General features: G+C 54.3%; 1 protein-coding gene across 4 annotated transcripts in view; it reads right to left on the reverse strand.

The window, feature by feature from the left end:
• Positions 1 to 22,731, reverse strand: part of ZNF536 (zinc finger protein 536) — a 395,518-nt gene that overhangs the window by 116,615 nt on the left and 256,172 nt on the right. For 3 of the 4 annotated variants that reach the window (XM_081032919.1, XM_081032920.1, XM_081032921.1), the window contains exon 5: positions 10,686 to 12,224. In XM_081032919.1, coding sequence (XP_080889045.1) covers positions 10,686 to 12,224 — 1,539 coding nt within the window. Of the gene's footprint in view, positions 1 to 2,611; positions 3,486 to 10,685; positions 12,225 to 22,731 lie in introns of those variants that run through there. The other variant, XM_081032922.1, reaches the window with a different exon arrangement.

The raw sequence follows: 22,731 nt of genomic DNA on the forward strand, positions 1-22,731 counted from the left end.
ACCCAGGGCATCAAAGCTTCCAGGCCAGGGGCTCCGCTTGCAGTGGACACTGCTGTGCCCCCCCCGCCCCTTGTATTCTCCGGGCAGGCCACTGACCTTCTGTTTCTCTCTGGTCCTAAGCAGACTGCTCGGCTGTTGGGTGGGCTGGAGGCCCCTCACTTGATGAGAGCTGCAGAGCTGGTGGATAAATGCCTCAGCTGCTGCAGCTTTCGGGGTAACTCTGAGGTGAGCTCTACACAGCACCCTCGAGGGTCCGGAGACACGGAGCCCACTCCTGGAGCCGTAGCTCCCCTCTCATTACACACCCATGCCAGCCTTCTCCCTTCTCCTACTCCCTCACTCACGCATGCACCCATGTCCTTATTGCAGGGTCTGCTTTGGGGAGACCCAAAGGCCGGCAACGAGGCCTGAGAAAACTGAGAAGATTAACAGGCTCTCACCCGGACTCTGCCTGAGCCCCTAGTTACCCGGGAGGCCCTGTGCGTCCCAGAAAGACACCCGCCGCCAGCCCTGCCCCCCGGTGCGGGCAGCACCTCAGTGGGGGCCTGTCCTTGTGGTCTGCCCATGCCTCCCCCAGGACACGCAAAACACTGGAGTCAAAAGAGAAAAGCAACTTGTCCATCACGTAAAAAGAGCAATAATTTGGTAAATTAATAGCAAATTTGCTTTCCCCGCTTGGTTGCCTTTCTCCTTTTATGTGGATAATTGAGAGCACATTATATTAATTTGACAACAACCGAAGTTCAAAAAGAAGCCCTAACCTTGGGAGCACGGGCTGCTATCAGAAGGGTGTGTCTGGACAAGTCCACGCACAGCACAGCAAAGCCCTCAGAGCCAGCCAGTGTCTGGCTGCACAAATGGGTCGGCATTTCTGCTAATGAAGAAACTGTGCCGAGTTCCTCAACTTTCACCTTAAAAATGCACACAGCGTCCTCAGGAGGCAGAACACGCCCGCGCAGGGCCGATCCCGCCAGTGGGCCGCGCATAGGAAGCAGTGTAATTTAATCACCATGATGACTGAGAAAAAGTGACGATACACAAGCCACAACCATGCCCCAAGTGGGATTCTTTCAGGTACTTCAGAGCATCTAAATGTTACCAATGCAAACCTATTTCCCTCCCATGTAATGAAGAAGAGGGTTTGCATGCAGGCTCTGTGTCGCCCGCCGTGAAGACCAGACCACCTCTCCCTTCCTCGGCCAGGGCCACCTTCGCCACAGTCACCTTCTTGAAACTCCACCCTCACCTACAAGGGCGCCTCTTGTCCTCCTGGGACCAGTGGGTCATCGCCGCTCGGGAAGGGCAGGTCTGGGCTACAGGGCCAAAGGCAGATCCAATCCAGTAGGTGATGCTGGTTATCCCAAGTTGAGTTCAGCCGGTGAGGCTTGCTGTAATCCCACACGGGGGGGGGGGGGGGCAGGAAACAGAACTGCCCACCCCCACACAGAGCTGTGAAATGAAGCTGGCTGGTCCCAGAGGCCTGAAGCCACCCAGCCCGCTCGCTCTGCTGCACACAGGATATTGCCGAGAATGCCTGACTGTGAGAGCGAGTGAGGGGGGCAGTGGGAAACGGGTGGGGGTGCTGTGGGGGGGCACCCAGAGGCCCTGAAATGAGAGGAGGGAGGAGGCAGGGCCTCGGCTCACGGACAAGAATGCACCAAGGTTCCTCTAAGCCCCAGAAGTTCCCACTGGGGAGCGAATCAGGAAGAGCTCCTGCTTTGGCAGTGGAACTGCATAGAGTGTTGGGGGGCTGGGCCCCCTGCAGCGAGGACAGAACAGCAGATGTGGGTCAGCTGTCCCAGGGAGCTTTCCCTGTCCCTCAGTGCACCCCTCCCTTCCCAAGGCCGGCCACTCACGCTGCCCTGGACCCCTGGGCCCACCCCTGCTGGACTGGCAAGGCCAGTGCATGGTGTCAGCAGGGTTCCCGAGTGTGCAGACCGACCATAAGAGGTGGTCAGTGTCTGGGGCAACTCGTGCCACCCTGAGCAGAGGTGTGAAGCCTCCAGCAGCCTTCAGCAGAGCCCGCTCTTCTTGCCGCGTCCCAGGCTCGAGGCATTGGTCCAGAGGGGTCTTGAGGGTGCCCCTTGCCTAAATGGAGGGGCTGGTGTGAGCCCCTCCTTGGGGGCTGCACATGTGCTTCTCAAACCACACAGGGCTTCAGGCCTCAGCCGAGGGAACACACAGCTCACGGAGATGCCATATGCCTGCGGACGTGATGCAGGTCCCCAGGAGCCACCAGGAGGTGAGCACCCAGAAGAGGACGTAGGTGAACTCTCCCTGGCACCGCACCGACACCCCTGGGGCAGCCAGCATGCTCCGTGCCTCAGTTTCCCCTACTCACGGGGCCCATGGGTGGCTGGTGTCTAGATGAGTGCCTCAGTCACTCGTGTGGAGACGCACCTGCCATCTGGTCCCACCCACGCAAATCGGGAGGCCCCTGTACGTTTGCGTGTTTGGGAGTCGTTACTCGTGGGGCCCCACAGATGGGTGGAAGAGGCAACACATCAACCTGGGAACAGCACAACTAACACCCCCATGTCCCCTCGCGGCTTCCAACAGAGAGAAGGGCAAGGGGCGAGGGGAATGAATTAACATCATGACGCAAAATGCTCTGGAGTTTCACAGCTTTTTATTAGCAATATGAAGATGTTATCGAAGCATTTTTAGTACTGTTTTACATTCCATTCAGAAACGACCTAACTTGTAACTCGGCATACAGCACACGTAAGGATATAGTTTGACACGTATTCAGGAAGCTACAATTGTTACAACTTACATGCCTTGTTACCAGGAACAGCTTAATGTATCTTCTAGTTACTTCCACAACACTCTGTTCCACAACACAGGGCGGCCCGCACAAGGCGACACATCTCGCTTCAATCACCGTTTCTAAGCTGTGGGCGTGAAGGTGACTGTCATGTGTTCCTGGTGAAGGTGACGATCTGACACAATATTAAACTAGCGATATTACTGCTTAAATACTATGGAGAAAGGTAAAGACTGTACTTTTCTGTATTCTTCTAAAGTGTTACAAAGAACAGGACAACGCGACCCGAGCGGTAATGCCGACCACACCATCGCAGGGCCACCTCTAGGAGCCGTGCTGAGCTGGCATCGCAGGCCCCCGGTCAGGCTTCCCACAGGTGAGGGACCTCCAATCCACCAGCGTATATCACGGGGGTCCCCAACTTTGAGGGCATCTTCTCTCCCGCGGCAGCCACTAAGCCTTCGCAGTCCGTCAGTAACAGTGGAACATATGGGGCAGTATTTTTAGCCTCCCTGATTCTCTGCCACACACACTGTCGGCTGGTGTGCCAGGCGTATACACATACCTGTGCCAACAGTCATTATTTATTCAACACACATATGTGTATACATTCTTGTCTTGCCTTGACGCGCTTAACAAGCTGCAGAGGGCCGCCACGGAGCGCGGGCACACAAGGGCGAGTCCAGCTAGAGCGACTAGGACAGGGGGTGTCACTTACCTGCAAGGAAACGTGCAGACTCATTAAACAATCCGGAAAGCGTGTCAGCTATAGGCATCTGAAAGCAAGGGCAGGGCCACATTCCCTAATTGTTTAATGGGATAATGACAATAAAGCGATATTTATAAAATGGGGTCCCTCCGTCCCTGGCTCAAGCAAGAACAGTCGACGTGATGAGAGCAGGCTGGCAATTAGGCGTAAAGGTACCGCCGATCGGCGTAAGTAATAGGAGATAATTACCACTCATCTGAAGCCCGGGCTTGCACACAACATCTGAATATCAAAAAGGAAGAACCCGATTCCTTCTGCAGCTAAGAAGTGGCGTGTATCGGGAGGGCTGCCAGTCCAGCCGTGCCTTTCCCACGGCATCCGCAAGTGTGCTCAGCCCAGGGCACCTGCACCCGGCCCCCAACGGCCGTGGGGCTGACCTGCGCCTGTCTGCGTGGGGTGCTGGCGCCGGCTGGAGAGCTGGCATGTCCCCGGGGACGTGGGTGTCCATTCTGACAACACTCTATTCTCTCACATTCTCCTCTTCCCTTCTGACCTTCAGTCCTCACTGGGGAGGAAAAGCATGAGTGTGCGGCGTGTGTATATGATGTGTGTGCATGTGTGACTGTGTGTGACTGTGAGTGTGGTACGTGAGTGTGTCAGCGTATGTGTGTGTGTTGAGCTCTTGCTCTTCTCACCCACCCTGGGCCTGGGCCTGGGCCATCGGTGTCACACAAGCCAGAGATAATAAGGACACGAGACCACAACGAAAGCTACCAGCCTTTTCTCCTGCTTCAGAGGCACTGTTGATTCAGACAGTAGCTTTTGGAGCCAAAAATATGCAGCAAAAGGAAAGGAACATAAACAAGGCTAAATGTCACCAGTGTTTGCCGACTTACAGACACCGTCCATTTGTTTGTTCTGAAATGGGGACTGGATCATCTGGCAAACACAGTGCTACTCACACAACAGTACTCCCATCCTGCAGTGCAGACGACATCACGCCAGCGGCATTCCCATTTAATTTAGAAAGAGGGAAGGAGAGGAAGAGAAGAACGCGAAAGAGTTTGGAGAAGGCTGCCCTTCAAAGAGGCCACCCCTCTGCCAACACTGCAGGGATCGAGGCTTCGGAGGAGACAGCGGAGAGCCCGCTTCTGTAGGAGCCCCGGGGGACAGCACCTACTCATTACCCACCAGACTCAGCCAGCAGGCGCAGCGCACGAGATGGAGTGGGGGGGATTTGCCCCAACTTCCAGGACGAGCCAAACGGTCTTCCCTCCTGGGATCTGCCATCAGGCGCTGGGCACACACTGCTGCCGGGAGCAGGCTGGACCGTGGGAGCCAATGGCCAACGTGCGAACGATGAATGGAGCAGAGAGAGCAAGTGCTAAGCGGCCAGTGAGCGCGTCTGCTCTGCCGGGGAGGCGGGACCACTGCCTGGGGCGGCAAATGAAGCATGGCGGCTCCAGGGACAAACCTGCAGCCGAGACCCTGGGCCCCACGCCTGGCAGACTCAGGTGCTGTTTCTCTTACTGCACCATTTTCCGAACGTAACCTCCTTTCTCAGGGCTGCACATGAGCACTCAGAATCTGCGCAGGCGTCCCATGGACACACAGCAGTTGTCACCGTGCTTTCATACCCTGGCCATGGCTCCTGGGACACCCCGATAGATTGCAGACCTCGGCCACTGTTGGGCAGACTGAGTGTGCGGTGTGTGTATATGATGTGTATGTGTGACTGAGTGTGGAGGTGACACATGCCTCACACCCTGAGGCTCTGGCCTTCCATTAGGAGCAGACGTGGGCAGAAGCCGAGGTGCTGTGCCCACCGTGAAGGGATGTCCTCACAGCATCGCCAGAATCACCTTCTAGGCTGACATTCCCGCGTGCCAATGCCTCGGCATGGCAGACATGAGGAAACAGGTGACAGGGACCTTGATGGAAAGTAAGACTTGTGCTTCCCACTGCTGAAGGGATGCTGCGACCGAGAGACGTCTGGACTCGGGCATCACTGCTCCCTGCGCCATCATGTGGACGTTCACCTCTGCTGTAAACGCCACCTCAGCTGAGAGCCGCCACGCCAAGCTCAGCACCCACAGCCCCTTTCCATCCTCACGCTCTGCCCTTCAGTGAGGAAACAGTCTTCCAGAGCCAGCTGGCCTCCGAGCCTCTTTGTCCTCTGCCCACCTTGGCCAGAGGGCGGCGGTTCTGGAAGCACCGAGAGTCACGGGAGGGTCTGTCCTGGAAGTCTGTAATGCACAGGCAGAGATGGGGCCCAGAAACGGGCGCCCAGGCCATCTGGCAGCACAAGTCCTCTCGGTGTGGGGTGTCTGTCACACCTCTGACTTTGCATTCAATGGAGGTGGACGGAGCCCTGCAGCTGCTGACCAGGGTCCTCACTGACTCGTGTCACTGGCCAGTGGGTTAGGGCGCACAGGTTTTTCTGCATGTTCTCAAGGGACAGACACAGCAGTGCATCCGTCTCGACACCAGAGGAGGAGCCCGTTAACCCACGGCCGACTCGAGCCCCACGCCTGTTTTCATAAGCACTTTACTGGGACACAGCCGGGCCTGTTCGTCTCCTCCGTGCTTGTGGCTGCACTGGTGGCCTCGCACAGCTGGGGGTTGCAGCAGAGACCTTAGGGCCTGCGAGCCTCAGGGGTTTACTGTCTGGCCTTCTCAGGAAATAGCTGCCAACCCCTGCTTTAGACTGCACGGCTGGGAAAACGGTGAATCTTTTCAGAGTGCCTATGCTGGACATAACGAGGCTTCGGGGGACAGAAGTCACGTTGAAGAAAGTTCAGCTTGGTTGTCCGGGTTCATTTCATTATACATTTTAGAACCCAGTAGGAAAGAGGGTGAATGGACCCTGTCTTTTTCCTCTTTTTTGGAAAGGGGAGTCCCAACTCCCTCAGTGCTATGAGCAATGCCTGAAACTCGGGGCTGGGAGGCCAGCTTCCCAATAACCTGAGAATAACACATTGGGAACACTGGGGCTACTGCTGTGACTGGCCCTGCCTTCTCGCTCGCTTCTTCAGAGGCCTGGCGGGTCACTCGTCTGAGAGGCACTGTACCAGGCCCTCGTGCCCAGGACAGACGGGCTCAGACGCTCCTGGCTCAGCCTGGCTTCCCAGAACCGTGGCTCCTGAGCAGAGGTCAAAGGCGGGGCAAGGGAGGCATGCTCTTCTCACGGCGTTTCCCTTAGTCTGCCTTTAACTCCCACCATCAGCCTTCCCCCGGGCTCACCAAAGGGCACAGAGCAGACTCTGCCTGTGACATGCAGCACATGCTGGTCCCAGCCATCTGCCTTCAGTCTGAGGCAGGGAGCAAGGGTGATCTGGTTACTGTCCAAAGCCACAGCCTCTGGGGGAACAAGCTGTGTGCCCCTGTGTGTGGCCAGCCCCCTGTGCTGTGTGGCCCCCCCTGTCTGAAGCCCGGGCCTCTGCTGCTCTCTGGGATCTCCAAGCTGCCAGCTGACCCGACGGTTCACTGGGTTTCTCAGACTGGACAAGGGGTCGTCTGCCCTGTCTTGTCAGTGGAGATAAACACTGCTCTGGTCTGCCCTTGCCCCCTAACGAAATACCGGGGGTGTCAAAAAATGTGTACGCATTTTAAGAGATGTTATCGATGTGCAAGCAGTAGTTCACCGTCATCAGAAGTGTCTGGACGCTGATGGGAACCACTTTGCGCACCTCTTGTCATTGCAGAAGGCAAACGTGACTTGTATTCATCTTTTCTTATCGGTACACATTGAGTATTACAATTTTGATAGTTTTTTCCTTTCTTAAAATGTCCAAACATTTTTTTGGCTCCCTCTACATTCATGCCCCATTACAAAACCAAGGTCAAACACCTTCCAACAAAACTGAGGACACATCCACATTTGCCGATGGCACAAGAGTGGCCTTGTACGTCATGTACCTCAACAAAACTAAGACGTGGGCTACGCCTGGAGTCACCTCAAGAAATGAGAGCTCTGACTGGAGCAGGATTTCACACGATGAGGTCACACCTTAGTGGGACCTGACCCACTCCAGCTTCGTCCCTGAGGCACAAGCTCCCCCAAGGCCATTGGGAAGCACCTGACAGGCTAACGCCCTGCTCTCTGCGGAAGGCCCTTTTGAAAACCCATGCTCCGGCTCTCAGCGTGGCACACGCTCTGCCCACTCCTGCCCCAGTGACTGGCTGCCTGTCTCTTGGTTGTCTCTCTCGTGTGCACCAGGGTTAGTGCACCAGCTGGGAGTGAGCAGCACACACTGCCCAGGTGTGTCCGTGACACCTAGGAATGGAGGCCAGAGCTACAGGTCAGGAAGCAGCCAGGCAGAATTAGGGAAGAGCCGCGAGTAGAGCCGACTGCATGCGTGTCACCCACGGACGGAGGGTGCGAAGCCGTCTTTCCTGTCACCAGCATGTGTCAGAGGGGCTGCTGAGCTCTGCGGGGTGTCTACACGATTGGAAGGAGCCTTGTACCGGTGCTTCTTCACACACGTTTACACTGCACGAGAACAGACACAGCCGGACACTAGCATCTCCTACCAGCCTGTGTCGGGCCGTCAGAGTGGAGACAGGGTTTACAACGAAATCAGACCCCACACTTTCTTGGGATGAGAAACCCTGGACTAATTCTTTGGTTTGGCAAAGGCCAGCGCTGAGAGCAGAGCAGGCCTCGAGCTGGCTGGCCACAATGGCTCTGAGTGGAGCGGAGCAGGCGGAACAAATACTAGGAGCAGCAGCTCCTGCTGGCCATAGATTCTCCCCTGCAAGGTCAGCCAATGGGGCGTTCAAGTTTTCAACTATCACTTGTGCTTCTTGAAATTCTACAAAGAAACTGAAAAATGCCCCCAAATGCCCAGTTGGCAGCCCACTGGATTGAAGACTTCCAAATAGCATCCTAGGGAGGACGACTGTGCCTGGCCCTCCTGGGTCCTAGGGCGCCACAGCGGCCACTAGGAAAATAGGATGAGGGTATTGATTGGGGGAGTGGGAGCTGGTCAGGGTCAGGCCCATCTTGGAGCAAGAAAACAGTGCCTGCACCCCACCCCAAGCAAACACACAGCCCAAGAAGGCCCTTCCTGCTGGCTTTGCAGCTGAAGCAAGAGGGTGTGAAGACACAGGCAAATGAACAGGAACTTGCAGTCACTAAACACAGGCCATTTCCGGCCACAGTCACCGCTGGCAGCTCACCGAGTATAAGATCCAGCAGTGTGACCCAGACCCTCAGCTGGGGAGCCAGCAGGATGCTTTCTGCCTGGCTGGCCTGAGGGTCTTCATGCCCTTTTTGGAGAGGGGTCACTACCACTCCCAGGGTGTCTCACCCAGTGGCTAAAAGGTTGACTAAGCAAAGCTTTTTGCATATACCCAGGAAATGTGGGTGTGGGTGGGAGGTCGGGGAGTGAGCTACCATTTGGGGAGGGGTGATTAGTGCCTACGAGCTGCAGCTCCCAGAGAAGAGGCGCACAGACAAAGCAGGGTCCTGTGTGCTGGTCCCCAACACTCACTGGGCGACAAAGGACACCATTGCGTGAATCTCCTCAGAGGCGGGCAGCCCTCCTTCAGCACTGATAATGGGAAGACAGGGGACAACAGGAAAACGCGTCGGGGTAATAAGAGCTCCTCTCAATAAGAAGAACTTATACACATGCCGACTTTTCACCCTTGCTGATGCAGGGGTCCCCGGCAGGAACGTGGGTCCTACTTATGTATTTGAAAGAACTGAAAATAGACTTAAAAAAAAAAGGAAAAAAACTTGCAAAGAACAATAAAAAAGAAACCACCCAATCACAAACATAAAACAACAATAAAAAAAAAAAAGACTTAACCGTCACTCCCCTAGAAGAAAAGGGAAAAAAAATATGGACTGCCATGAAACCCTTTTTTCCTTTAAATATTGTTTCTAACAGCTTCGAAAGTAATGGACTGTATGGGCTAAAAATAGAGCTGGGGGACTGGGGGACCAGTTAGCGGGGCTTTGTGAATCACTCCGCATAAGGAACTGTCAATATTGTTTAGAGCTGCCAGAAATCCATTTAGTGATTTTTGACAATTCAAAAAATATTTCTGACTGCTTGATCTAGTTCTTAGTGAATTAAGGAAGAAGAGAAGGAAAGAAATACATCAATTTAAATTATGAAACAAGTCCAGCTTCCTGACCGTCCTGGGTGCTAAAAGGACATCAGGATTCAGAGGTTGAAAACACTCCCTGCCCCCCTCAAGTGAAGTGAAGTCCCAGGAATCGATCCACAGGTCACAGGGGGTCAGGGCACTGTCGTGACCGTGGCTACACCCGTGGTCGCTTTTCTTCAGTGAGGGTGTTTGGGGCTGGGAACGGTACTGAGCTTCTCGGGGCAAGGATGCTTTCCGGTCAGAGTAACTGAGTGCCAAGGCAAGGCCTGTGATGCCCCCTGACATTCATTCGATCCAACTCTAGGCTTCAAATGTATTATAATGTCTTGAGATAGGGAATTACTGGGGGGCAGGGGGTAACCGCATTCTTTAACGAGGTAGAGAAGTAGCAGTTTGCCCATGAGAGGAGGCAGGCCTGGATCTGAGACACACAGCACACCACTCCCCAACCGGGATGGCACCACGCACACATCTCATCAGAGCAGCAGACAGACAGGTGAAGAGACGGATGGACACAAGGCTATCACAGAAAGCCAGAGCCACGGTCACTGACATCTGGTCTGTCTACAGGCGAGTCAGAAACACCCCACACCATCTCCCTATTTGGAGAGGCTGTCACTTTATTTCTATGTGTGGTCAGGGTGAATTATCCTCTAAGTCAGTGTACGGTTTAAGAAAGCAGATTGGCTCAGCAAAGCAGTAAGCGGGTATCAGGCCTCTTATGCATAAGCTGAAAATACTGAAAAGTTTGCAAGTTACCATGTCTCTGTCACCTTTTGTTTTTAACTATTTTCCCCCGTTCAAGACATAGATTAAAACCAGGAGTCGTTCACACTGTGAGACGGCACTGCCGCCTCCCACGCCTTCCGGTCAGGGGTGTCAGCTCATCACAATGCAGACGGGACCCCAAGCACAAGCTCTGCAACGTCCAGCGAAACCGACCCACACGATTGTCTAGGCTGCATTGTTGGGGCCCTTTTATGTTTAGTTCAAAATCTGCTCCTGGGGAAGTCTAACCCGCTTTTAGAAATGCACACTCAGCACTCGTGTTTGGGAAATGCACTAAAGGAAGAGGGTTCTAGAACTCACCACACAAGTCTGGCCTCTTCACACATCCAGCATTGGCTGTCCCACCTGCAAGTCCGTTAAAGGCGGCTAAGCCGTCAGAACCGTAGGCCCTGAGGACCGACAGCATGTTCACCGGCTTCTCCAGGCCGGCCGAGGGGTCCTGCGCTGCAAGGAGGCCCGGGCTGTGCCACTGCTTCTCGGATGCCTGAGGGAAAGGTGCCACCAGTCCCTGGACGGGCTGGGGGGCGCCCGCGGGCAGCAGGCCTTCCCCACCGTCACTGCTGCCGTCCTTGCTGAGGGCAGCCTGCGGCTTGCTCACCATGTCCGGCTCCGTTTCGATCTCCTCTTCGTCGTTGTTCTCTCCCATGGTGGAGCCCATGTCCTCAGAGGAGGCGATGTCGGAGAGGTCATCAGGAGTGTCCTGCTGTGCGGCGTCGGGGATCAGGATGGGCACATCATCCTCCGGGTGGGCCTTCCCATCAGACCCCTTGTTGGGGCCGGAACTGGAGGCCCCCGAGCCCACGGTGCCTGGGTAGACTCCAAACTGCTTGTAGAAGTGTGTCGGGAAGTTACAAATGGGGTCCACGTGGCCGGGCCACGGGCCACTCTTCTGCTCCCCCAGCGTCTCTTTGACCTGTGCTTGGGCCATCTTCTCGGAAGCAGAGTCCAGAGGCCCGATCAAGTTGGCGAGGGCCGTCTCCTTGCTGGACGGCACCGAGGGCAGCACGGCCGCTTTGCCCACCTCCCGGGCTTGCTCTCGGCAGGTGACGGCCACCCCCAGAGCACTGTCCTTGCGTTTGGCTTTGCCCAGGTGGTTGGCCTGGAGATGAAGGGCCATCAGCTCCATAGACGACGTCGTGAAAGCACAAAACAGGCAGCCGTGCCACGCGACGCTGTCCTGCACCGTCACCTGGGAGCCCGGGAGGGAGGCGGCCTCGGGTCGCACGGACAGATCCAGGGGCTCGTACTGGGACTTCTCCGACCGCCGCAGGGCCGCCTTCCCGCTGCCCTTGTCCTCACCACTGTCCGCCCCGTGGACCTTCGTGGAGGCAGGCTCAGCCAGCACTTTGTCCTTCTTGTCCTTCTCCTTCTTCAAGGAGCCGAGGACAAAGCTGTCCATGAAGGCTTGCAAGGACCCTTGGAAAGTCACACCGTTGCTCGCGATACTTTGATAGGCTCTTCCAATTTCAGAGAAGTGGGTGCTTTTGGAAGGAAGGTCGGAGCCTTTCAGCGTGTCTGAAGGGGCCTCGGAAGACACACCGGCGGCCTGCCCAGGGTGGTCACCGGACGAGAGCACCCCTGACGTCCACTGCTGAGAGGCAGGGCCAGCGCGGAAGTCGATTCCGGAGAGACCCTTAAAAGTGCCCCTCAAGATGTCTGGCCTGATAAACAAAGCAGCTTTGCTGGGCAACTCGTCCCTGGGGTCTTGGCTTGGGGGCTGTCCGGCCAGGGGCCCGGCTCCATTCTGTCGCTCTCGGTGATGCCGCTCCAGGTGGTACTTTAAGGACGCAGACTGGGTGCCGGCGTAATCACAGTGGGGACACTTGTAGGGCTTCTCACCTGCAAGGTTTCAAGAGAGGAGAGAAAAGTGTGTTTATGTCACTGTGGTGTGCTGAGCAAGGGTACAAGGATCAACATTTGTTCTTGGAAACAAAGCAGCTCAAACCAATAATTAGTTAGGGAACAACTGTTTTTTAATAGAAGAATAATTCGTACTCTTAAGCTTTTTTAATGATTTTGTACCATTTGGGACTATTCAGGAATGACATACTATCTACACACAATTAGCTATCTTTTTCTTTATCTAACATGTGAAAACGGCTGTAGATTTAAAAGCTATGATTATGAAAATTAAGCATAATAATTTCAACCACAGTGATCATTAAAAGTAGAAGTTTAAAAAGACAAAGTATGTAACAAATGGGTGGTTGCGATATTTTGTGTGTACAATAGCTCTAAAATTTGTTTAAATTATACACATGGAAACCATTTTTAAACCTAAAAATTTTATGGCACTGTTACGCAAGACTGAAATGAATGATTTAAGTCTTGCTCTGCAGTAAATCATGGATATAATTAGCAAATGGCATACTGCACGAGTAATTTATCATTATTTGGAGGGCACCATTCCAGACGGGCTCAGCTATCTGCAGACCCACTGCATTGTTTCTAAATAAAGAACTATAAATACCGATTCTATAAAATATTAATACCATTACAGTGCCTTATGATTGCACCATGTAAAGACATATAGTTAAGATAAAAAGTAGTCAATAAAACTTAAAAGAAAATGAGTAATAAAAAGGTACAAAATATACTTAGTTTCTATATTTGAGATTAACATTATCTACTGGTCTTTGTAGTGCCTTAAATTTGTACTAACGGCAAACCTAACGCTCCAGTAGTGAAATGTGTAATTTACCTGTAATAAGCGCTTTCCAGAGAATAAAAATAGCTTTAAAGAGTGTTTTAAAACATATAAGCCCATTTTCCTGAATTAAATATTTATTTAAATTCTACACCCGACTTCTATTGTTCTTCACACCACAGAAAAGACGCCAGCACCTACAACTTATATGAGCCCACGTGTGGGCTGGAGGAAGGGAGGAGGCTAAATAAATGTGGCTTTCAGTATTTTCCAAGAATGTGTTAGCAATCCAGGGTCTTTTCCAGACTTTGGAATGGAAAGCTCTCTGGAGGGAATGGGACTGTGACAGTCCCTGTTAGCTTGCGCACAATAGTGCCCTGTCAATAAGCACAATTACTTCTCCGAGGAAGCTCAGCGTCACCACCCCTTCCTCTCTCCTATTGTGAAACAGGCCAGCATGAAAAGCAAGAGCAGATCACCGGTGAGTGGGGAATTCTGAACACACTTCCCTGGGCCTGGTCTCAGCCAACCTCCCATTCTCCAGGCGGAGGGCATTTGACGAGGGGCTGGGGCTGCTGGACTCAGTGACCAGAGGACCGGCAGCCCAGGTCCTGAGCAGGGGACCCCACGTCACCTGCAGATTGTACGCCGGTCTCATCAGCAGGGTGGCCATGCGAGAGCAGCTGCAGGCACCCCCTGCACAGCTCAGAGGTGGCCTTTGGGTCTGGGAAGGGGGCCCAGCTGGCATCTACTTATCTCAGTGGAAAGCTCACGGTCAGCTCTGGCTAACCAGTGGCGTGGACCTGCAGGAGGATGCTGTCCCTTGAGGTAAATGTGCACACGGCTTCAAGCACCATTTCTCACGTCTTGCACTCAATCCTGCGCGTGGCCATCACACTGGAGGCCAGAGCACCCTCAGTAGGACAGCTGTTGTGGACGGGGCCCCTCTGGGCTGAACGGGAGCCCAGTGGTCTGCTGCAGACTGAGGTTGTAGTGTAGGCCATGTGACAGGAGAGCCTGACGAGGGTCTGTGCCCTGGCTCATGGGTTAATGAACCCTGGGGGTGGGGGCTGCAGGTCCTGAGTGAGCCTCGGGCTGCAGCTCGGACACGCACCTGGAAGTGATTAAGTGCATCTTAATCATTAATCAAATCAGGGTTTGTAGACAACGCATGGACATTCATCAGCGGGAGCCACGAGGGAGAATGTGGACTCGCCTGCAGGCCTGGGTGGGGTGGGGGTGCACGGTGCATGGAGGCTGGGCCCATTTCCATGGGACGTGCATTTGACATGCACGCTGGGGCAGTGGTTCTCACAGGGTGCGGTGCACTAGCGTCCCCAGAGGACTGCCGGCACTTGCCCTGATCCCTAGGTCTGGGGTGGGGGCCACAGTGCGTATTTTTCACCAGCATCCATAGTGATTATGATGCTGACAGTGAAAAGATCACACTTTGTGAAACCAAAGTGGAACTGCTTAGGGAGCTTTAAAAAAGTGCCAAAATTTAGACTCCCTCCCGCCCCCGCTCTTTCGCCAGAAATTCTGCTGATTGCCACAGGGTTCAGACGGGGCATCGGGGCTCTCAAAGGCCCCACATGGCCTCCATGAAGTTCGATGGAGAACCACTGCTCAGAGCCTCCCTGGAAAGTGGCCTTTAGGTAGAGACTGGGGGGCTTAGCAGGGAAGGATGTCTGGACCTCTGGACCCCAAGAGGTGCTTGGGGAGTCTGAAATGGGGACCAGAGGCCCCTGGGCACATGCGTCCCATCTTGGGACCTGTGTGGTGAGAGGATGGTGCACATGCGCTCTGAGGCCTCATGTCAGCTCTAAAACCCAGATGCAGGTGTGCATACATGTACACACCCACACACCAGAAAAGCGTGAATTCATTCACACACGTTTCCTGATTGAAAGAACTGATGGATAAACGTACACCTCCTACCTCCCAAGGGGAATTCAATGAAGCAGCAAAGAGACGAGATTCCACCCTTGTGGCTTTCCGAGGAGACATGTCACGTGGTTATTAAAGCAAGTGGCATTCACACACTCACACACACCATACGTCACACCTGCACACGCACACACGCACAGACACACATCCACGCACTCACACACCATACGTCACACCTGCACACGCATGCACACATGCGCACATGCACCACATATTACACATTCACACACATGCACATACATTCCATACTTCACACACATACCACACATGCATGTACAGGTACACACACTGCACACACACACACTCCCCACACATCAAACACACCACACGCACACACAGGCATGCACAGATGCGCACACTTGCCGTACATCACGCTCACAGCACACATGCATGCACACATGTACACATGTGCAGGAGAGCATGTCCACTCGGCCCACCACCCTAGTGACGTTCAGACAGCCACAGCTTGCAGAGGACAGGCCACAGCTGAGAAATAAGCAGGATACACTCCATCCCTAGCGTTTGAGTCTCCAAGGGTCCCGGCCCCGAGGAACTAGGGGCTCCCCAGTGGGGCTCCAAGGGCAACATGACTGCACAGGGCCCACACAGAGGCCAGCAAGCTGCCCCACCCCCACCTCTGTCCTGCACGCACACCGCCGAGGGCCTCTGCTGTCCACCTCCCCATGTGTGTCCCACAGGCCTTTGTTTGGGTCGCTGTTCCCTATCACCCCAATCCCCCAGGTAAATGCTGCAGAGTGAAGCCCCACAGGATAAACCCACCCGCTTTGGGTTTGTGTTTTAACAAACAAACCAAACCCTGACGTTATTTTCTTTATAATCCCTCGTGATTTCAGTAACTACTCCTGCCCTCTGCCTGGAAGCCTTGCTCACCTCTCTGTGAGGGGTACCGGGCAGCGCCAGGACTCACGTGCCCCTCCGGGGTGTGTGGCTGGCCAGCAAACCCAGGGATGAACCGTGTGGGGTGAGCATGCCCCCTGGAGAATCCCAGGCAGCTCACAGGCCTCATTTCCATGGACACATCAGCATTCTTTCCCCCAAGGGCACAGGTCAGGTGCTCAGGATGCCACCTTCTCACCAGGGGCTGAGACTGGGTGGCGAGGGGCTGTGGGCACAGCTAGCAGCTCTGACGTGCAGTCAGGTCTGCTCTTCAGCTTGGCCGACAGACAGATGTGAGTCAGCACCCCTCGTCTGGACACAAGCTGCAAACTGACACTGGGCTGGCTCTAACAAGCCCAGTTTCTGCCCAGGAGTGTGTCTGTGGGTCGCTAGCCCCGTGCCACCCGGTGGCCTCTGCCCAAGACCCAGAAAGGCGTTGCCTGTGCAGCCCCAGGGCTGGCAACCCCAGACTCTGCCAGCAGCTCTGTCCAGTTGACGGATTGGCCACTTAGGCCATAAATGAGTCCAAACTTCCTGGGTGGTCACTCAGGCTGCCCCGCGCTTTCCAAGGGGTCCTGAGCCCTCCGGTCACCTCCGTGATGTTTGGGACTCTCTGTCTTTGTGGCTGCGTGTTGTGGGAGCCACACACTCACAGGCCTTCAGAACCAGGCAGTCCACAGGCCCGTGGGCAGCAGCGGGCTGGGGGCCAAACTCCTCTCCCACAGGGCGGCCACCACAAAGCCCAACTGGCAGTGGGCACGAAGACCACTGACTCTCTAGGAAAACCACACACCCAATTTTTATGTGCAAAATCCCAGTCTTTAACTGTTGGCACCACTTACAGACTTTTCAAACACTACGAGGGCCACGAGATCCTATTCTGCAGACTGGTCTGGGCCGGGCAACCCCTCTGGACCTTGTGTCTGGGGAGAGGATGACTCTGGGGAGAGTGGCTCCGTATTGAGCCACTCCACCACCGAAGGCAGCAGGACAGGATGTGGTGGGCTTCTCTGGGGAAACCTCTCAAAACCTTTGGATGGAATAAGACGTGGACCCAAACAATGTTTTTCTAGAAGAGAGAGTTTTACTAGAAAAGGCATCATAAAATAAAAAGTCATCGGCTCACCATTGCAATGGACTAATGAAATGGCTGAAACCACCTTCCCGTGACCAGCTGCCCCTGATGTAGGGTATAAGATGTACCTTCAACCTTGGAACAGCATTGGTTAACGTCTCCAAGTAACCACATCAGAAATTTCTAGCAATACCTGACCAAGTGGTTTCATTCGTTCTATACCTATTTTTACAGTCATGGCTTTCATCACTCAGACCCCACTTTCTACTTGATAAGCCAAAGCAACACTCCCGTTCTGGGGAGTCATTTTAGGGCTATTCAGGGCAAGTTCCCAGAAGCGCCTCTCCAAACACAGCAGTGGGTTCCCACAACTCCTTCGGGAACCCCTTTATGAAGCCTTTAAGAAATGGCTCATGTTTCTAACGTTGTTGTTGTTTCTTTGTTTGTTTTGCTAACTCTCCGAAAGTGTTTCCACTTAAACTGAGTAACCGAATGTTGTCCCGTGTTTGCCTCCTCTGCTTGGTATTTATTTAGTCTTCCTGCACCTCTTCACGTAGTTAATACCAGGAGAGATGAATATGGCGGTGCCTTTGCAGGGAAGCATGAGCCCATTAATATAAATTGTACAGTAATTCCCCCAAAGCATATATATGTTGTAAACCTGAAGACTTTTCACACAGCTGCTTATTGCTAAACAGTGCCTTGTCCAGAAGGGGACAATCTGTGTCTCTAATTGCTGTCACTGAAGCCAAGATTCATTATGTGACTTTCCCATTAAAATGTGAGCATTAATTTGTATAATGAAATATCACCCACTGCAGTGCTCATCAGCCATGCCCTACTGTAAACCGCACATTGTTAGCTACCTAGAAGCTGTAGTTAATTTCACTAATGGATATTTCCCTACTTAGTGTTTGGTAGGAAATTTATACTGTAACATTACCTGTTAAACTTTGAAGGAAATTTAAACTCAATCAATTATTTCCAACAAAAGTTTGGGATGTTGTTACGGCAGAAAGAGCAAGGAAAGGAGACTTTGGAGGAATAAAGTGGGCTTTTGCTTCATCACAGAAATACATAAATGATGGAACTTTAACTCGACACAAAAAGAGCAAAAAAAAACTAACCATCTCCTTTTGGGCAACTAGATCTTTTTGTCCCCTTTTTCCATACTTACTCAGGTGGTTCACCCACTGAGGAGCACATCACACGCTCTCCTTTTGGGAAAGGAGACGGCAGAGCTCCCGCTTTAACCAACCCTGTTTGCAGACGTATCCTGTGCTTTTGTGACTGAAGACAACCTGGTCACCTTACCTGGGGAGGACACACAGGAGCATCAAAGGTAAGGGGTATGCACGCCGGCACCTGGGCGAGGACCTTCCCCTCCCCCACACTTGTTCACCCTGCGGTGCCCAGGCAGCCCTCTGGCAAGTGTGTTACGTCACGGTGCTGCCGGCAGGGTGCCACCACATGGCACAGCGGCCATCTCCCTGCCTCACCAGCTTCCTGACCTCACTGTGCCGGTGGGGAAACTGAGGCCCGCGGGGTCAAGGGCGCCTGGCTGCAGCCCCGCGTGAGTTGGGGGCGGAGGAGCAGGCAGGTGCACAGTACTTCCCTTCGAAATCGCCAGAAGGCTGCATCAGCACACCTTGTGGGCACAAGTCACTTCCTTTCCTCCTGCTGGTTACTGTGCGGACACACACTGTCAAAGAAATGCTGCATTAATTCCCTAAAACAAGCCAACAATTCACTCAGAAAATAAAAAACATCAATACAGCGCCGTGGTTAAAGGAAAGGGATTCCGAATGAGGCAGAGATGGACTAGGACCGTCACGAGGCTGGGCAGCTTCGGCAGGTGACACTGAGGCTCAGAGCCTCAGGCCCCTCCCCTGAGACCGGGCTGGCTGGCACGTGGTCACTGAGGTGCTGCAGGGACACTGGGACGACCCTCATGCGTGGTACCCGCCCACATCAGCTCACAACTACCGTCACTGGAGTCACTGCTGTCATGGTACCCTGGGGGCTGGAAGTCAGGAAGCAAGGTAGCTCCCAGGAGCCCCCGCTGCCCCCCACTGCGCACAAAGCCCTTGGGGGTGCAGGAGAGAAGTCCTCTCGCTTCCACAGTCTCTTTGGTCCTATCAGGACAGAGACCTGGCACCTGGTGACAGGAACGCAGGTGAGAGCCGGGGAGGGCACCCCTTGTGTCCCACTCGGCCAGCACGCAGATCGCATCTTGAAGGCATGCACCCAGAAGTGGGGCAGTGCTGAGCACGCCCCTCGGATCACCCCGAGACCCCTGGAAAACCACCGTCGGCCGACGGATGTGTGCAAACCCATTCCCAAGAAGGGATCCCCGAGTCAGGGCCGGACCAGCACCCGCAGCACTTCCCAACCCGATCAGTGAGCCCTTGGCATTGTCTGAGCGGAGACCTTCTGAGACCTCCCTTCAGTGAGTCCCTGAGCGCCCGCGTCTCCACGTCTTCACGTGTGAGGCTGCTCTTCCCGTGTCTCCACAACAGCCATTCCCGAGATAACCACGGCCTCCTGGGAATCCTAACACACAGGTGGGCAGCTGAAGAAACCCAGCGGGGGTCCCGCGGCCAAGGCACAGCTGCTGCACCCATCTGGGGCTGAGGTGGGAACGCGCACCCCCAGCCTTTCAGCCTGGCCTCCTCCCTGAGGCTGTGGTGTGAGTGGCACACTGAGCGGAGCACATGGCTTCCCATCGTCGGTGGGCTCGTCCAGGGCACTGAAGTCCTGGGTAGGATAGCTCGCGGAGTTGGGACCTCTCTCTGCCTGCCTGTGCTGGGGCTGGGACTCAGGCTCAGACGGGGACTTACGCCATCAGCCCTCCTGCTTCTGAGGCCTTTGGACTTAGGCTGGGACCGGGCAGCCATTGCTGTCCGGGGTCTCCAGCTCATCACTACAGACCGTGGGATCCTCAGCCTCGCAATCATGTGAGCCCATTCCTCATTCTGTTTTTCTGGAGACCCTGGCTGACAACACCCTTTCTGGGCGGCACTGACCGAATCCCGGACATTGTGCCCAAAAGGACACACTGCCCATGCCCAGGGGCTGGGTCCTAGTCAGCCCAGGAGAGCGTTTCAGCCTCCTCGGGTGGGCAGCAGGAGCCTGCGTGGGCGGCCCCTGGGATCCGAGGGTCGCTGGGGCCTCCCCTCAGCACCACACGGAGTTGGCTGGGGTTCAGGGGACACGCAAATGCCCTGGCTCCCCGCAGGCTCCTGCCAGCCACAGGTGTTCAGGATGACGGCTGGTGCAGGAGCCGCACGTCCTGGTACACCTGCTGGGAGGAGGGCAGCGACGGCAGCCATGAGTGCAGGAGAGGACGGTGCTTTCATCGGCCCGTCCGTGTTCCCGGGGCCACAGCGGCTCATACAGACGGACAGGGACAGAAAAGCAAAGGACGTGCCACCAATTAAAATACACTGGTTACACATGAAGTTTCTACTGCCTTCGTGGGGGGGAACATAGAAAAGCTTTGAAAGATGGCATTTGGGCAAATATGCGTTCTATTTCATAGACGGCTGTCCTCTGGCCGTTCACTTGGGAACACAGGAACACGAGGAAGAAGGAAGGGGAAAGGCGAGTGGGACGTCCCCACCAGCACCTGTGGTAGCTCACGTATTACCAACCCACATGACTGTGATTTTGAATCACTCATGTAACCTATACACGCTGACATTGTCAAGATGGATGTTTGTTGGTGATTTATAACATGTAACACTTTCTGTCCTATGCAAGCGCACATGTGTAAGCATTGCCTAACTTCTTTGTCCTTTGATAAAAAGGAAATTGATCTCTATCTGGTTCCATCCTGCCTTTTAAACAGTGGAAAAGCTGCTTCCAAGGGGGGTAATGTTTCCATGGCTTCCTTCCTTTTCCCCTTATTCTGGGAAGTTTCCAGAATGTCTCTGTCTGTGGCCCTGTCTTGCTTCTCTTAGTGTCTCCAAGGACTGTTGGTCACACATTTCAGAAATTTTGTGAAGTGGAAAAAGCAGAAGTTTGGAAGAAAACTGTCTTTCTCCAGCTTTACAACCTCAGAAAGCAGAATGCATCGGCTCCCACCCAGGTTCACAGGAAGCCTACCAGCTTCTGTCCTGATTTATCCAGAATGTTCTGTGGAGCATCTTCTCTCACCCATGGGCCAGCTGACGGTGGTCAATGCCCGCAGGTCGGCAGGGCTCCTGATTGGGGAGCACTGCCCCTTTCTTTCCTCACCAGGTCCCTGGTAGGCCAAGGCCACCAGGGTGAACCACCCCGCAGCTGGCAAGCCTGGCCTAGGGGCCTTTGTCTGCATTTGAGGAAAGGACAGTAGCACACACCCCTGTGGACAGCCCATTGTTGGCTGTCATGGCGACTGTGTCCCTCGTCCTGGTGTCCGTGGGTCCCCACAGCCACCACCACACCCCAAGGGGACCCAACCTTGGCTTGAGCTGAGAAAGCCAGGTGTGTCAGCTGCCTCAGCCCGAGCCCAGTCACCGGGAAGACCTCACTGAGAAGGGGACATTGAGGTCACACGCCAACGATGAGAAAGCAACCAATGTACCTGCCTGGCAAGAACAAAGACCTGGGGACAGAGACTCAGGGACCTTTCACTGAGCTGCCAGGGAGGGGGCTTCCACCTGCACCCGGGAACCTAGCGCCCGCGCCTGACAGCCACACTGTGGTTTCTGACGGGTTTGTGAGTTCAGGCTGCCTTTCCAAAATGGTCGCTGGAGAGGCCACCTTCCCCACTGCACTTGTCCCCTCACTGCCACCTGGCACAGTGCCAGGATGACGAGAGGGGGTCTCGCTTAGTCTCATCTGTTCTGTCATTCGACCTTTCAGATAAATGCATTGTGCCCCTACTATGTGTAAGGTGTTCTTGTCAGGCCAGGGTTCTAGAAACTACAGCCATTAAAAAGATGGACAGTATCACCACCCTCACATTCTACGTGGTGAAAGACAACCCATAAGGAAATGAACAGTGAACTGAGCAAGGTCATTTCAGAAAGCGTGCAGCTTGTGATGGAAGAAAAGCAGGGCTGTGAGGGGTAGTCAGCCATAGTCTCTCCGAAGAGACCACATGGGAGCTGAGCCCCAGTGACCACCTGGGAGAAGAGAGTCCAGGTGGAGGGAACAAGCCCTTGGCATGGGGTGGGGTTGGGGGCTGGAAGGAGGCAGTGGGGTTGGAGGACGCAGAGCCGTGGAGGGGGTCAGATGCCATGGGAGCGTCCGTCTTGGCTCTGCGAGGACCCAGAAGGACACATTCGCCAGGATGGGGCGGGGCCGTGGCCACGCTCAGCTGCACGCGGGCCGTGAATAAAGCCAGCCGGCAGCCGTGGCCCAGTGCCACCTGTCCTGGGCTCCTCTCGAGTCAGGGAGATTTGTGGGCTGCGGGGGGAGGCTCCAGGTGAGGGCCCCCGGTCCTTAACCGCAGGCTGCACACAGGCCATGTGCACTAAATATCCTGCACAACCCTGAGCTTTATTGATTCCGTGGGAAATAGACCACAATTATTTTTGAAAATAGATGGCATATTTGTCTAGCCTCTGAAGCAGCTCATACTCCAGTAGATAAAGTGTCAGGAGAAAAATCAAAGAAAATGGAGGTGTCCATATCTCAGATGGATTTTTCTTTTCTATTGGCAATGTGCAAACAACTAGCAGGAAAGCTACAGAGAACCGTGACGGGGGACAGGCAAGGAAACCAAGAGAGGTGTGCGTTGTGAGGGGCAGGGTGACGCAGACACAGAGGTACCCTCAGTGGTCCAGCAGCCA

This window comes from Rhinolophus hipposideros, assembly GCF_964194185.1.
Source record: "Rhinolophus hipposideros genome assembly, chromosome: 21".
NCBI classification, from domain to species: Eukaryota; Metazoa; Chordata; class Mammalia; order Chiroptera; family Rhinolophidae; genus Rhinolophus; species Rhinolophus hipposideros.